The sequence below is a fragment of the Saccopteryx bilineata genome, chromosome 2, assembly GCF_036850765.1.
Source record: "Saccopteryx bilineata isolate mSacBil1 chromosome 2, mSacBil1_pri_phased_curated, whole genome shotgun sequence".
NCBI classification, from domain to species: domain Eukaryota; kingdom Metazoa; phylum Chordata; class Mammalia; order Chiroptera; family Emballonuridae; genus Saccopteryx; species Saccopteryx bilineata.
The window spans coordinates 82,560,411-82,577,159 of record NC_089491.1 but is presented as its reverse complement, the minus strand read 5'-3'; the positions used below and the strand labels follow the sequence as shown (position 1 = coordinate 82,577,159).

The following is a 16,749-nucleotide window of genomic DNA, read 5'->3' as shown; positions in this document are numbered from 1 at the left end:
TTGTGGCTGGCTTCTCTCACTTAGTATAATGTGGTCAAGGTTCATCCGTGTAGTAACATGTAACTACTTTCTTTTAATTGCTGAATAATGTTCCCTTATAGTGACATACCACACTTTATCTAATTGGATTGTTTCTACTTTTTGGTCAGGAGGAATATTGCTGTGAATATCCTTGTGCAAGCTTTTGTGTGCACATATTTTTATTTCTATTAATGAAGTAGTAAAAGTTCACAGTATCTATCCTTTTTGAAACTCAATTTTTTCCCCATAAAATAGGGGTAAAATTATCACCCAACTTACCCTAAAATGACTTTTTAAAAAGCAAGGACCAGGGAACTTCTTCAACCTGAAGAAATTCATAGCTAACATGATGGTTAATGATGAAAGACTGATGCTTTACTCCTATGATCAGGAAGCAGATAAGCATGTCTAGCCACTTCTATTCACTGTTGTTCTAGCTATGGCAGTTAGGCAAGAAAATGATGTAAAAGGCATCCATATTGGAAAGGAAGGAGTGAAATTGTCTTGACTGGCAGATGACATGGTCTTATATATAAAAAAATCATAAGGAATCCAGTAAAATTATTATTATTATTATAATTTTAGGTGACAGAGACAGAGAGAGACAGAGAGAGGGACAGATAGGGACAGACAGACAGGAAGAGAGAGAGATGAGAAGCATCAGTTCCTCATTGAGGCACTGTAGTTGTTCATTGATTGCTTTCTCATATGTATCTTGACCGAGGGGCTAAAGCAGACCAAATGACCCTTTGCTCTAAGCCAGCCACCCTGGGCCCAAGCTGGTGAGCCTTGCTCAAACCAGATGAGCCTGTGCTGAAGCTGGCAACTTCGGAGTTTCGAACCTGGGTCCTCCACGTCCTAGTCCAATGCTCTATCAGTGCCACCGTCTGGTCAGGCGAATCCAGTAAAATTATTAAAACTAATAAAATTATTAGCTCAGCAAGTTTGTAGCGTACAAAATCAATTATATTCTATACATTTACAATAGCCAAAAGTTAAATTAAGAAAATAATTCCAGCCTGACTATGTGGTAGTGCAGTGGATAGAGCATCGGACTGGGATGTAGGTTCAAAACCCCAAGGTCACTGGCTTGAGCGTGGGCTCATCGGCTTGAGTATGGGATCACCAGCTTGAGTATGGGGTCACTGGCTTGAGCCCAAGGTTGCTGACTTGAGCCCAAGGTCACTGACTTGAGCAAGGGGTCACTCGCTCTGCTGTAGCCCCCTGGTCAAGACATATGAGAAAGGAATCAACTAAGGTGCCGCAATGAAGAACTGATGTTTCTCATTTCTCTCCCTTCCTGTCTGTCTGTCCCTATCTGTCCCTTTCTCTGTCTCTCTGTCTCTCAAATACACACACAAAAAAACCCAATTCCATTTACAATAGCAATAAAAAATAAAGGAGTAAATTTAACAAAAGCTATACAGAAATTGTACACCAAAAACTGTAAAACAATGCTGAGAGAAATTAAAGATCAAAATAAATGGGAAGCTATCCCATGTTTATGGGTTGAAGACTTACTATTGTTAAGACAGCAACACTGGGCCCTGACCGGTTGGCTCAGCGGTGGAGCATCGGCCTGGCGTGCGGGAGACCCGGGTTCGATTCCCGGCCAGGGCACACAGGAGAAGCGCCCATCTGCTTCTCCACCCCTCCCCCTCTCCTTCCTCTCTGTATCTCTCTTCCCCTCCCGCAGCCGAGGCTCCACTGGAGCAAAGATGGCCCGGGTACTGGGGATGGCTCCTCGGCCTCTGCCCCAGGTGCTAGAGTGGCTCAGGTCGCAACAGAGCGACGCCCCTGAGGGGCAGAGCATCGCCCCCTGGTGGGCGTGCCAGGTGGATCCCGGTCGGGCACATGCGGGAGTCTGTCTCTCCCCGTTTCCAGCTTCAGAAAAATACAGAAAAAAAAGGAAAAAGAAAAAAGACAGTAACACTCTTTCCATTGAGCTGCGAATTCAGTGCAATCCCTATCAAAATCCCAGTTGGCTGCTTTTCAGAAATTGGGAAGCTGATTCTAAACTCACATGGCAACTCAAGAAACCCAGCATAGTCAAAACTTGCAAGAGAAGAAATAGTTGGAAAACTCACACTTCCCAATTTTAAACCTTACTACAAAACAACAATAATCAAAAGTGTGATACTAGCTAAGGATATATCATGGAATAGAACTGATAGTCCAGGGATAACTCTCATATTTACGGTCAATTGATTTTTGACAAAGCTGCCAAGACCATTCAATAGTCTTTTCAACAAGGTGTTGGGACACCTGTATATCCACATGCAAGAAGAATGAAGTTGGACTCTTACCTATACTATATACAAAAATTAACTCAGAATAGGCCAAAAATTTAAATGTATAAGCTAAAACTATAAAATTCTTAGAATAAAACATAGGGGTAAAACTTTGTGATCTTGGATTTGGTAATGGATTCTTAGATATGACACCAAAATCAAAAGCAACAAAAGAAAAAAGCTACTTTAGACTTCAGCAAAGTGGCTTTTAAAAATACCTACTTTTTTTTAATATAAAACTTTTATTTTTTTATTTTTCAATTACAGTTGACGTACAATATTATTTTAGTTTCAAGTGTACAACATAGTGATTAGACATTTCTGTAACTTACAAATTGATCAACCTGGTAAGTCTAATACCCACCTAATACCATGTATACTTGTTAGGGTGTTGACTACATTACCTATGCTGCATTTTACATACCTGTTACTATTTGATAAATGGAAATCTGTACTCCTTAATCCTTTCACCCTTTTTACCCAGCCCTCCAAGCCCCTCCTATCTGGTAACCATCAATTTGTTGTCTGTATCTATAAGTTTGTTTCTGTTTTGTTTGTTTATTTATTTTGATTTTTCAGACTCCACAGGTAAGTGAAACATATGATATTTGTCATTTTCTGTCTGGCTTATTTCACTTAGCATAATACCCTCTATCCATCCATGCTGCTGCAGATCACAAGATTTTATTCTTTCTTTCTTTCTTTCTTTCTTTCTTTCTTTCTTTCTTTCTTTCTTTCTTTCTTTCTTTCTCTCTCTCTTTCTTTCTTCTTTCTCTTTCTTTCTTTTTTTTTTTGCCAAGTATTGTAGTATCCCATTGTATTTATGTTCCACATCTTATTTTTAAAATTTAAAAAAATTTTTTAAATATATTTTTAATTTATTGGGATGACATGACTCTAAACTATACAGGTTTCTAGTACAATTCAATATAACACCATCTACACACTGCATCGCACACGCTCCACTCCAAGCAGTCTCTTTCCATCCCCATTCCTGCCACCCCTCTGCCCTCCTCGCCCTCCCTCTACCCCCCCCTTTCCTCTGGCCATTGCCACCCTGTTGTCTGTATCTATGTGTTATGTATATATGTTTTTTGGCTACTCTTGCAATTAAAAAAAGATATTGTGATACTAGTTTTTACTTAGATTGACATAGACCAAAAAGTTTGATAACATGTCATATTTAGTGAGGACTTATGCACATATTGTACATAAGCATATGCAGAAATATTTCTGAAAGACTATATGAGAAATTGGCATTGGTCATTGCCTTTGAGGAGTGGAATTAGGGTCCTGGAATGAGAGAAATATTTCCTTTCATCATTATGTTTTCAGGATTTTGGATTTTGTTTTGCCACATGTACTCACTACCTATTCCAGTAATTCTTAAAGTATGGCCCTTGGACCAGCGGCATCAGCATCAACTGGAATTTGTTTGCAATACAAATTCTCAGGCTTTACCTTGGACCTACTGGATCACACACTTTGGGGATGGGGCCTAATAATTTGTGTCTTAGAAAGCCTTCTGGTAATTCTGATGTTTGCTTAACCTTTAGAACCACTGACCTATTCAGGCAACATAGAAATAAAAACATATGGACTGCTTCATCTATTACATCACAAAAGCAGGTTTAAAACTACCTACTGTAACCCAACCAAGCTCCTCAAGACAGTTGTTTAACTGATCACATAAGATGGCACAACTACATAACCAGAGGATTTGGAAGTCTTTTTTTTTTTTTTTTACAGAGACAGAGAGTCAGAGAAAGGGATAGACAGACAGGAATGGAGAGATGAGAAGCATCAATCATTAGTTTTTCGTTGAGCATCGCCACACCTTAGTTGTTCATTGATTGCTTTCTCATATGTGCCTTGACCGTGGGCCTTCCGCAGACCGAGTAACCCCTTGCTCGTGCCAGCAACCTTGGGTCCAAGCTGGTCAGCCTTTTGCTCAAACCAGATGAGCCTGGCGACCTCGGGGTCTTGAACCTGGGTCCTCGGCATCCCAGTCAGATGCTTTATCCACTGTGCCACCACCTGGTCAGGCAGGAAGTCTTTTTTTTTATTTTAAAAATTCATTCCCTAGATATTTATAAGTTTTGTTTGTTGTAAACAACCTAGCTGCTTGTTGCAATAAAGGGTTTAGCTTCTGAGTGAAATCGAATGCACTAATCAAGAAGACTTGGTTCTCTGCAGTCCACCTCATGAGACAGCCAGACTGACATGGTTCCCCTCTCTCTATTTTTTAATCTCTTCTGCTTAAATAATAGGAAATAAAGTAGGGAATCTGCACACATTTTAGTTTTATCTTGTGTATTTAATTACAATGTCAAGTATTTCATTCTCTTACTTCCCAGACATCAGCAGCAAGTGATGCTTACGAGCCCTTTGTCCTCCTTCAGGTACACTTACAGCATGTTATCAGTCATCGGAATATCCTGGCCTGGCCTGACGTGGCTCAGTCACACACTGTGGATGCCAGCTTATCCCTTGTGTGTTCTTGCTGAAGGTAAGAAAAGAGTGACTTGCTCTATTGCTTACTGACAAAAGCCATCTAGTTATAATGATTCACTAAATATTTTGATGACTAAATTACTATTTTTGGTACTGCTTAGCTGACTCAATGCTTCTTGTCTGTCATACTTCCCTTGATGCAAAGAAGCAGAGAATGCAGAAGCTGAGTTAGAGGCGGGAGCAGCTCTGCACAGTAAACAAAATATCGGATGAGGAATAAGGACATGAGGCTAAGCCCTTAACTTCATTAACTCACTGTATGTGTTTTAGGTAACTCATTTAACCTAAGTCTGTTTACTCACCTAAAAGGGGTTTAACATTTAGTGATTTGGTGATTATTTTTCTCCCAATTAAAAAATTATTTTAAATTATAGTTGACATATGGTATTAGTTTCAGGTACAAAATGCAGTGACTCAACATCTGTACACTTTACAAAGTGATCACCCCAATTCCGTTTGTCAACATACATAGTTCTTAACAATATTTCTGACTCTATTTCCTGCGCTGTACCTTACATCCTGTGACTTACTTTATAACTGCGTGTTTGTACTTAAACCCTTTTTCTCCAGACCCCATCCACCTGACAATCATCACATTGTTCTATCTATGAGTTTGTTTCTGTTTTGTTTGTTCATGTTGTTTTTTAGACTCCACATATAAGTAAAGTCATATAGTATTTGTCTTGTCTGACTTACTTCACTCTCTAGGTGTCTCCTGCTGTCTCAGATGGTAAGATTCAGTTTTTCCTCTTTTTTTTTGGCTCAGTACTGGTCCCTGGAAACCACTGATTGTCGCTTCTTTGCCTCTTTTTTCCCCATCCCTACCTCACCTCCTGTCTGCACAGATGTCCTTTGGTAATTTCACACGTGTATTTTTAGTTCTCAAATAGGTGAGAAAAGAATTTTGTCCCCTGTGTCTTTCGTATTCCTCTAGCTTCCAATTTGGTGTCCTTCCATTTCCCCCTGCCTTTTACTAAGTTTTTCCAGAATGGTGGGAATAGGTTTTCTCAAACCATTTTTTAAAAATTTGAAGTTAAACTTAATGGGGTGACATTGATCAATAAGAGTGCATAGGTTTCAGGTGAATATCTCTATAGCATTTGTACTGTTGATTGTGTTGTGTGCCTGTCACCCAAAGTCAGATCACTCCATCACTGTGTATTTGTCCCTCTGTACTTTTTCCCTCCCCCTCTCCCCTGGTAACCGCTTCACTTTTATCTATGTCTATGAGTCTCAGTTTTATATCCCACCTCTGTCGGATGTATATTTGTCCCTCTTTACATTTTTAACCTTTTAACCTTTGTCTTGGTTATCATTAAAACTTAGCTTCTGATTCAATATTGCTGTTATAGTTAGATTTTATTCAAATTTTAATCCACATTTCATTTCAAAAAGTAGATTAAACAATTAGTTTTTTATTAATTTATTTATTTTTACATAGATTCTAGTATCTCCCCAAAAACATCCCCTCTCCCCCATATTCCCCACAACATCTCCTGTACCTCCTCCCCTTCAGGTGTAATTCCATTCCTCAGTTCATATTGTTCCTTGGATTCCTCAAATGAGTGAGGTCATATGATATTTTTCTTTCTCTGCCTGGCTTATTTCACTCTACATAATAGTTTCCAGGTCCATCCATCTGTTGCAAAAGGAAATATTTTCTTCTTCCTCATAGCCCAATAGTATTCCATTGTATATATGTACTAATACTTTTTAATCCACTGGTCCACTGATGGACACTTGGACTGTTTCCAGTTCTTCGCTATTGTGAACAATACTGCCATAAACATGGGGGTGCATTTCTTTTCTTCAGTAGGTGATATGGTGTCCTTGGGATATATTCCTATAAGTGGGATGGCTGGGTCAAAGGGCAGTTCCATTTCTAATTTTTTGAGGAATCTCCAACTATTTTCCACAGTGGCTGCACCAGTCTGCATTCCCACCAGCAGTGCAGGAGTGTTCTCCTTTCTCCACATCCTCGCCAGCACCTATCATGTGTTTTGTTAATGAGCGCCATACTGACTGGTGTGAGGTGATATCTCACTGTGGTTTTAATTTGCATTTCTCTAATGATTAGTGATGTTGAATATTTTTTCATCTGTCTATTGGCCATTTGTATGTCCTCTTTGGAGAAGTGTCTATTCATTTCTTGTGCCCATTTTTTGATTGGATTATCTTCCTGGTGTTGAGTTTTACAAGTTCTTTATAAATTTTAGTTATTAACCCCTTATCAGACATATTGTTGAATATGTTCTCCCATTGTGTGGTTTGTCTTTTTATTCTGTTCATATTGTCTTTAGCTATGCAAAAGTTTTTTAGTTTGATATAGTCCCATTTGTTTATCCTGTCTTCTATTTCATTTGCTTGTGGATATAGATCAGCTAATAATATTGCTGCAATAGATGTTGGTGAGCTTACTGCCTATGTTTTCTCCTAAGATGCTTATGGTTTCACGACTTATATTTAAGTCCTTTATCTATTTTGAGTTTATTTTTGTGCATGGTGTAAGTTGGTGGTCTAGTTTCATTTTTTTGCAGGTAGCTGTGCAATTTTCCCAACACCATTCTTAAAGAGACTGTCTTTATTGTATGCTCTTACCTCCTTTGCCAAATATCAATTGTCCATAAAAGTGTGGGTTTATTTCTGGGTTCTCTGTTCTGTTCTATTGATCTATATGCCTGTTCTTATGCCAGTACCAAGCTGTTTTTAGTACAATGGCCTTGTAGTATAATTTGTTATCAGGAAGTGTGATACCTCCCACTTTATTCTTCTTTTTCAAGATTGCTGAGGCTATTCGTGTTCTTTTTTGGTTCCATGTAAATTTTTGGAATATGTGTTCTATATCTTTGAAGTATGTCATTGGTATTTTAATTGGTATTTCATTGAATTTATAAATTGCTTTGGGTAATATAGAAATTTTAATCAGAGGTCCCCAAACTTTTTACACAGGGGGCCAGTTCACTGTCCCTCAGACCGTTGGAGGGCTGGATTATATAAAAAAACTATGAACAAATCCCTATGCACACTGCACATATTTTAAAGTAAAAAAACAAAACGGGAACAAATACAATATTTAAAATAAAGAACAAGTAAATTTAAATCAACAAACTGACCAGTATTTCAATGGGAACTATGGGCTTGCTTTTGGTTAATGAGATGGTCAATGTCTGGTTCCATATTTGTCACTGCTAGCCGTAACAAGTGATATGGCATTTTGCGGCGTCGCCAAATACAGTACTCCAGGTCCTGTGCTCCTCTCACTGACCACCAATGAAAGAGGTGCCCCTTCCGGAAGTGCGGCAGGGGACGGATAAATGGCCTCAGGGGGCCGCATGCGGCCCGTGGGCAGTAGTTTGGGGACCCCTGATTTTAATGATGTTTCTTTTTCCTAACCATGAACACAGTATGTGCTTCCACTGGTTTGTGTCTTACTTGATTTCCTTTATCAATGTTTTATAATTTTCTAAGTACAAGTCTTTCACCTCCTTGGTTAAATTTACTCCTAGGTACTTTATTTTTTTTTGTTGCAATAGTGAAGGGGATTGTTTCCTTAATTTCTGTTTCTGACATTTCATTGTTCGTGTATAAAGATGCCTCTGATTTCTGAGTATTAATTTTATATCCTGCCACCTTGCTGAATTCATTTATCAGGTCCAGTAGTTTTTTGACTAAGATTTTAGGGTTTTCAATATACAGTATCATCTCATCTGCAAATAATGATAGTTTCACTTCTTCTTTTCCAATTTGGATGCCTTTTATTTCTTCTTCTTATCTCATTGCTGTGGCTAGGACTTCTAGGACTATGTTGAATAAGAGTGGTGAAAGGGGGCATCCCTGCCTTGTTCCTAATTTTAGGGAAATTGCTTTTAATTTTTGTCCATTAATTATTATGTTGGCTATGGGTTTGTCATAGATGGCCTTTATCATGTTGAGGTATGATCCCAGTATTCCCACTTTGCTAAGAGTTTTGATCATAAATGGGTGCTGGATTTTATCAAATGTTTTTTCTGCATCTATTGAAATTATCATGTGGTTTTTCTCCTTCCTTTTGTTTATGTGGTGAATCATATTGATTTACGAATGCTGTACCATAGTTGCCTCCCCAGAATAAATCCCACTTGATCATGATGTATGATTTTTTTCAGGTATTGCGAGATCCGGTTTGCTAATATTTTGTTGAGGATTTTAGCATCTAGATTCATCAGGGATATTGGCCTATAATTTTCTTTCTTTGTGTTGTCTTTACCTGGTTTTGGAATCAGAATTATGCTCGCCTCATAAAAGGAACTTGGAAGTGTTCCTTCCTCTTGATTTTTTAAAATATATTTTTATTAATTTTAATGGGGTGACATCAATAAATAGGGTACATGTGTTAAAAGAAAACATGTCCAGGTTATCTTGTCATTCAATTATGTTGCATACCCATCACCCAAAGTCAGATTGTCCTCTGTCACCGATTCCTCTTGAATTTTTTGAAATAGCTTGAGAAGGATAGGAATTAGTTCTTTGAATTTTTGGTAGAATTCACCAGTGAAGCCATTGGGCCCCAGGGTTTTGTTTTTTGGGAGCTTTTTGATAACTGTTTCAATTTCATTTGTTGTTATTGATCTGTTTAGGTATTCTGATTCTTCCAGATTGATTTTTGGAAGATTATATGTTTCAAGGAATTTGTCCATTTCACCTAGGTTGTTTAATTTTTTGGCATACAGTTCTTCATAGTATTTTCTTACAATATTTTGTATTTCTGTTGTGTCAGTTGTTATTTCTCCACTCTCATTTCTAATTTTATTTATTTGAGTCCTCTCTCTTCTTTTCTTGGTCTCATTAAAGGTTCCTAGATCTTGTTTATCTTTTCAAAGAACCAATTCTTGGTTTCATTGATCCTCTGTATTGTTTCTTTAGCCTCTATGTCATTTATTTCTGCTCTGATCTTTATTATTTCCTTCCTTCTACTACCTCTGGGCCTCACTTGCTGTTCTTTTTCTAATTCTCTTAGATGTAGGGTTAGGTTGTTTATTTGAGCTTTTTCAAGCTTCTTAAGGAATGCCTGTAATGCTATGAACTTCCCTCTCAGTACTGGCTTTACTGTGTTCCATAAATTTTGAATTGTTGTATGTTCATTATCGTTTGTTTCTAGGAATTTTAATATTTCTTCTTTGACTTCATTAACCCATTTGTTATTTTATAACATGCTATTTAGTTTCCATGTGTTTGAGTATTTTTCAGTTTTTCTGTTGTGGTTGATTTCTAGTTTCATGCCATTGTGGTCAGAGAAAATGCTTGATATAATTTCAATCTTCTTAAATTTGTTGAGCCTGCTTTTGTGTCCTAACAAAAGAATGTACCATGTACTATCCTAGAGAATGTACCATGAGCACTTAAAAAGATGTATATTCTGCTGCATTAAGATGAAAGGTTCTAAAGATATCTATTAAATCGAGTTGACCTAGTGTGTCCTTTAAATCTGCTGTTCCTTTGTTAATTTTCTTTCTTGAGAATCTATCTAGTGATATTAGTGGGGTATTGAAATATCTTACTATTATGGTGTTGCTGTTGTTTTCGCCCTTTATATCCATCAAAGTCTATTTTATATATTTAGGTGCTCCTATATTAGGTGCGTAGATATTTATGATGTTTATATCTTCCTGTTGGATTGCTCCTTTTATCATTATGTAGTGACCTTCTTTATCTCTTTTTATAGCCTTTGTTTTAAAGTCCATTTTGTCTGATATAAGTATTGCTACCCCAGTTTTCATTTTCATTTGCATGAAATATTTTTTTTCCATCCTTTTACCTTTAGTCTATGTGTATTTTTTGTTTTGAGGTGTGTCTCTTGTAGACAGCATACATATGGGTCCTGTTTTCTTATCCATGCAGCTACTCTATGTCTTTTGATTGGATCATTTAATCCATTTACATTTAAGGTTATTATTGATATGTAGTTGTTTATTGCCATTTTGTTCTTTAAAGCTATATTCCTCTTTTGCTGTGTACTTTTCTCCCTTTGTTCTGTTTACACCAGGTCCCTTAACATTTCTTGCAGCTTTGGTTTGGTTGTAATGAATTTCTTGAGTTTTTTTTTTTTTTGTCTGGGAAGCTTTTTATTTTTCCTTCAATTTTAAACAATAGCCTTGCTGGATAAAGCAGTCTTGGTTGTAGGCTCTTGTTCTGCATTACTTTGAATATTTCTTGCCATTCCCTTCTGGCCTCAAGTGTTTCTGTTGAGAAGTTGGATGTCATCCTTATGGGGGCTCCTTTGTAGGTGATAGCCTTTTTTTTCTCTAGCAGCTTTTAATATTTTTGCTTTATCTCTTAGCTTTTGTATTTTAATTATGATGTGTCTTGGTGTGGATTTCTTTGTCTTTCTCTTTCATGGAGTTCTCTGTGCTTCTTGAATTTGTGTGACGTTTTCCTCCCTCAACTTAGGGAAGTTTTCTGCTATGATTTGATTGAACAAGGTTTCTAACCCTTGTTCTTTCTCTTCTTCTTCAGGAACTCCTATGATGCGGATGTTGTGTCTTTAGATTGTCACACAGCTCTCTTAGAGTTTCCTCAGATATTTTCATTCTCTTTTCATTTGCTGCTCCGCTTCCGTGTTTTCAATTATCTTGTCTTCTAAATCGCTGATTCAATCCTCTGCTTCATCTAGCCTGCTTTTAATCTTTTAATTGGTTCTAGTGTAGTCTTCATTTCAGATATTGTATTTGTCATTTCTGAATGGTTCTTCTTTATATTTCAATGTCCTTTTTAATACTTGTTATTTCTTTATTTATATCCTCAATGTGACCTTCCATTGTTGTTCTAAGATCTTTCAGCATTCTAATAATCATTATTCTAAACTCTGCCTCTGGTAGTTTGCTTATAGCCGTCTCACTCAGCTCTTTTTCTGAAGGTTTCTCTTGTTGAGTCATTTGGATTGCACTTTTTTGTCTTCCCATTTTGTCTGTGTTGCCCTGGACTTCTCTGGCTGGGACCTGGGGGAGATCGTTGGGGGTCACTCCTGTGACTGGTTCTTATTCAATATTTGGGAGCTACAGGTTATCCGGATCTTGTGGCTATCTCTGCTGGGTCCAGGGGCCATTGTAAATATCAGCTGCATTTCTAAGCTTGCTTTTATCTACTGTTGGCCTGGGAGAAGTTACTTTAAAAGTTCAAGTTTCCCTAAACTCTGCTTTCTGTTGTCTTTTATTGCTGGCTACTTGTTGGGCTCAGTACTGTAATTCAGTGATTAGGTACAGTATTAGATGTGGTCTACTTCTTCACCTCAGGTGTTTTTCTAACCAGACATTTTAACTCCCGTTTTGTGGTCTCTCTACTCTGCCACTGCTGCTGTTGCTTCCCGGGGCTTTTGGGCTCAGGTGCTGCTGGGTCCAGCCCACCTCCGTGACTGCCGCAGCAGCCCTGGTCTGCCGCGTGCCTGCACGCCCGCCTGGACCACCCCTGGGACTGCCTTCGTTGGCTCAGCTCACAGCGGCGGCCTCTGGGATCACCCGTGCCCTCTCGGATCTCTGCCGAGTTCGCCCGTGCAGATGTTACTGCTAGGGGCGTGTCCATACCCTAAGCAGGTTATCGCACCACCTGATTCCTGCAGTAGCTGGCATGACTTCCACCGTTGCTGGCAGACTCGCAGGCGCGCTTCCCCACTCAGTTGCCACTGGGGCTCCGCCTCTGCTGGCATCACTGCCAAGGGCATACCCAGCCCCTGGCCGGTTTGCGCGCCGGGCTCCCTGCTGCGGCCCCGCGAGCTCTGCCCTCACTGGTGGGCTCACGCATGCCCCTGCGCTACCACTCCATTGATTCTTGGGCTTCCAGTGCCTGCCTAGGGCGGGCCACTCAAGGCGCAGGGGTGTGCACGAGCCCAGGCTTTCCCAACAGCTATGGCAGTCCCGAGGTCCGTGGGCTGGCCTGTGCGTGCTCACTCAAACTGCAGCCACGTCCTGCCGCCTCTGGCCTGTCTGCTCCGGCAAGCACTCAGCAGTGTGGTGGGTGGCATAGCTTAGACCTCTGTACTCCCTGTTTGTGTCCCTAATATGGCACCTGGTTCTAAATGCCTTTGTTTTAGCCAGGGTAGGGGAGCCCCAGGTGGACCCGCACTTCCTCTCCTTTGCTGGTGATATTGGTTCACATTAAATTTAGAGAGTGACTCAGCCCAGGGGTTAGGGTGTCCTCCTGAAGCTCTGGAAAAGTGGCTGTGAGCGAGGCTCTCTGTGTAGTTACTTTAATACAGAGCCTGGGTCTGAGAGTCCTGCCTCCTCTCAGACTGTATCCAGGCTTTTTTTCTCAGCCAGATATTGTCCGTCAGCCCCTTCCCAGCTCCAGGGCTCTAGGTTGGGATTCTGGCTTTGGGGATAAGGACTTGCAACTCCCTGGACAGCCCTCTCCTTCGTGTAAATTCCTCCACTAGTCCCTGCTACCTGGGAGCAGGGTAGCCTTCTCCGCTTCTCTGCCCCTCCTACCAGATTCAGTGTGGGTTCTTTGGTGGTCCTTGGTTGTAGAATCCTCCTAGTTCAGTCCAAAATTTGTCCTTCACGATGAGGGTTCTCAGATTTAAGTTGCAATCCACCTTGGCTCTGGGAACTGGGATTTGGTGTGTCTGCCTACTCTATGGCCATCTTGGCTCCCCTAAACAATTAGTTTTGATTACATGTTTTTCCTTTCTTTAACCAAGTGAAATTCTAAGTATCTTAAATTCTAATTCTGAATAGAGTATTTGTGGTGGCATAATTTTATATAATAGGAATTAATCTTGAACAGCTGAATTCCAAGCTGAGGAGAGCCATTCAGTCAGCATTAGGTCATCAAGACATACTTAGCAATACATTACTTTGGTGAATGAATGCCTAGACCTCTTTTCTTTAACTTAATTGTGCAATTATTTGATTGATGGTTAGATTATGTTAGATTGATTAAAGTTTCTACTTGAAAAGGAAACTTAAAGTTTTAGCTATTTCTTTATGTGAGGAAAGACTTGCATCACCTTTAATTATGGAAGATAGCAGTATTTTAAAAGGGCTAACAAGGCTTGACATTTGTAATTAATTTTTACTTAGGAAGTAGAGAAAAATTCTGTACTCTATAAGTTCAGCACATTTATTCAGATTTCACTCATTATGTTTCACCTTCATTTTGTGCTAAACGAATCAGAATTGGTCTATGTATTGCCTTTTTAAAAAGAGTCATTTTCACCATGGCTAGTTGGCTCAGTGGATAGAGTATGACCCAGCAGTCCCCAGTCAGGGCACACATGAGAAGTGACCACCCGATTCTCTTCCCTTCCCTTTCTTCCCTATCTCCCTTTTCCACTTCTGCAGCCAGTGGCTCAATTGATTTGAGTGTTGGTCCCGGGCACTGAGGATAGCTTGATTTGTTGGAGCACATTAGCTTCAGGTGCTAAAAATAACTCAGTTGATTCGAGCATCAGCCCTAGACAGGGGTTGCCAGGTGGATCCCAGTGGGGGCACATGTAGGAATCTGTCTCACTATCTCCCCTCATCTCACTTAAAAAAATATTTTTCAATTATAATGGACATACAATATTATATTAGTTTCAGGTGTACAACACAGCGATTAGACATTTATGTATCTCGTGATCAGCACAATAGGTCTCGCACCCATTTGACAACATACATAGTTATTAAAATATTGTCTATCTTCCCTATGCTCTATGTACATCATGTCCTCATGACTATTTTTATACCTGGTGATTCAAACTTAGTCCCTTTCACCTTTTTCATCCATCATTCCAGTCCTCCTCTCATCTGGCAAGCACCAGTTCTGTGTATCTATGAGTCTGTTTTATTTCTTTTGTTTTTTAGAGTCCACATGTAAGTGAAATCATATGGTATTTGTCTTCATCTGATTTGTGTCACTTAACATAGTACTCTCTAGGTCAATCCATGTTGTGGCAAATAGCAAGATTTTATTCTTTTTTTATGGCTGAGTAATATTCCACTGTATGTGTACAAAAATCTTTATTCACTTGTCTATTGATGGATGCCTAAGTTGCTTCCATTTTCATTATTGTAAATAATGCTGCAATGAACATAAGGGTGCAAATAACTTTTTGAATTAGTTTTGGATTTCTTTGGATAAATATCAGAATAATTGCTGGGTCATTAGGTGCATATTTAATTTTTTGTCGTCTCCATGCTGTTTTCCACAGTGGCCGCACAAATTTGCAGTCCCACTGAGTACACCAGGGTTTCATTTTCACCACATCCTTGCCAACACTTGTTTAGTGATTTGATGAAAGCCATTCTGACAGGTGTGAGGTGATAGCTCATGGTAGTTTTCATTTGCATCTCTCTTATGATTGGTGATGTTGAGCATCATTATATGTGTCGGCCATATGTATGTCCTCTTTGGAGAACTGTCTATTCATGTCCTCTGCCCATTTTTGAATGGAATTATTTATTTATTTTTTGATGTTAAGCTGTATTAGTTCTTTATATATTGTGGATATTAAATCCTTATCAGATATATCATTTGCAAATATCTCCTCCCATTCAGTAGGTTGCCCTTTCATTTTGTTGATGGTTTCCCTTGCTGTGCAGAAGCTTATTAGTTTGATGTAGTACCATTTGTTTATTTTTGCTTTTGTTGTCTTTGCCCTATGATATATATCTAAAAACATTGCTACGGGAAATGTCAGCATTTATAGTCTATGTTTTCTTCTAGAAATTTTATTTTTCAGATTTTACATTTAAATCTTTAATTCATTTTATTTTTGTATATGGTGTAAGAAAATGGTCTTGTCTCACTTTGTACATCTATGTGTCCAGTTTTCTGTCATCATTTATTGAAGAGACAAGTCTTTACCCCATTGTAAATTCTTGCCTCCTTGGTTGTATTTAATAAACCATATGAGCATGAACCTATTTCTGGACTTTCTATTTCCATTGATTTATGTGTCTATTTTATGCCAGTATCATGCTGGTTGATCACTTTAGCTTTATAGTATAGTTTGATATCAAGGTAGTGTGATACCTTCAACTTTATTCTTTCTTAATATTGTTTTGGCTATTTGGGATTTTTTTTTTTTGGTTCCATATAAATTTTAGGATAATTTCCTTTATTTGTGTGAAAAATGTCATTGGTATTTTGATAAGAATTGCATAAAATCTGTAGATTGCTTTGGGTAATATAATATTTTAATGATGTGGCCCTGGCCGGTTGGCTCAGCGGTAGAGCGTCGGCCTGGCGTGCGGGGGACCCGGGTTCGATTCCCGGCCAGGGCACATAGGAGAAGCGCCCATTTGCTTCTCCACCCCCTCCTTCCTCTCTGTCTCTCTCTTCCCCTCCTGCAGCCAAGGCTCCATTGGAGCAAAGATGGCCCGGGCGCTGGGGATGGCTCCTTGGCCTCTGCCCCAGGTGCTAGAGTGGCTCTGGTCGCGGCAGAGCGACACCCCGGAGGGGCAGAGCATCACCCCCTGGTGGGCAGAGCGTCGCCCCTGGTGGGCGTGCCGGGTGGATCCCGGTCGGGCGCATGTGGGAGTCTGACTGTCTCTCCCCGTTTCCAGCTTCAGAAAAAAAAGAAAAAGAAAAAAAAATTTTAATGATGTTAATTCTTCCTATCCATGAACATGTTTTATGCTTCCATTTGTTTGTATCTTCAATTTCTTTGACCAGTGTCTTATAGTTTTCTGAGTACAGGTCATTTACGTCTCTGGTTAAATTTTTCCCCAGATATTTTATTCTTTTTGGTGCAATTATGAATGGGATTGTTTTCTTAATTTCTCTTTCTGATAATTTATTATTGTATAAAAATGCAACCAATTTCTGAGTATTTTATATCCTGAAACTTTATTGAATTCATTTATTAGTTCTAATAATTTTATGGTAGATTAGGGTCCTCTGCCAATGATGAATTTTACTTTTTCCTTTCCAGTTTGGATGCCTCTTATTACTTTTTCTTGTCTGTTTG

At 39.1% G+C, this 16,749-nt stretch overlaps 1 protein-coding gene across 1 annotated transcript in view; it reads left to right on the top strand.

Moving 5' to 3' along the window:
* Positions 1-16,749, top strand: part of HACD4 (3-hydroxyacyl-CoA dehydratase 4) — a 46,356-nt gene that overhangs the window by 18,384 nt on the left and 11,223 nt on the right. The window contains exon 5 of the mRNA XM_066257348.1: positions 4,715-4,821. Within this exon, the coding sequence (XP_066113445.1) occupies positions 4,715-4,821 (107 nt within the window). The remainder of the gene's footprint in view (positions 1-4,714; positions 4,822-16,749) is intronic.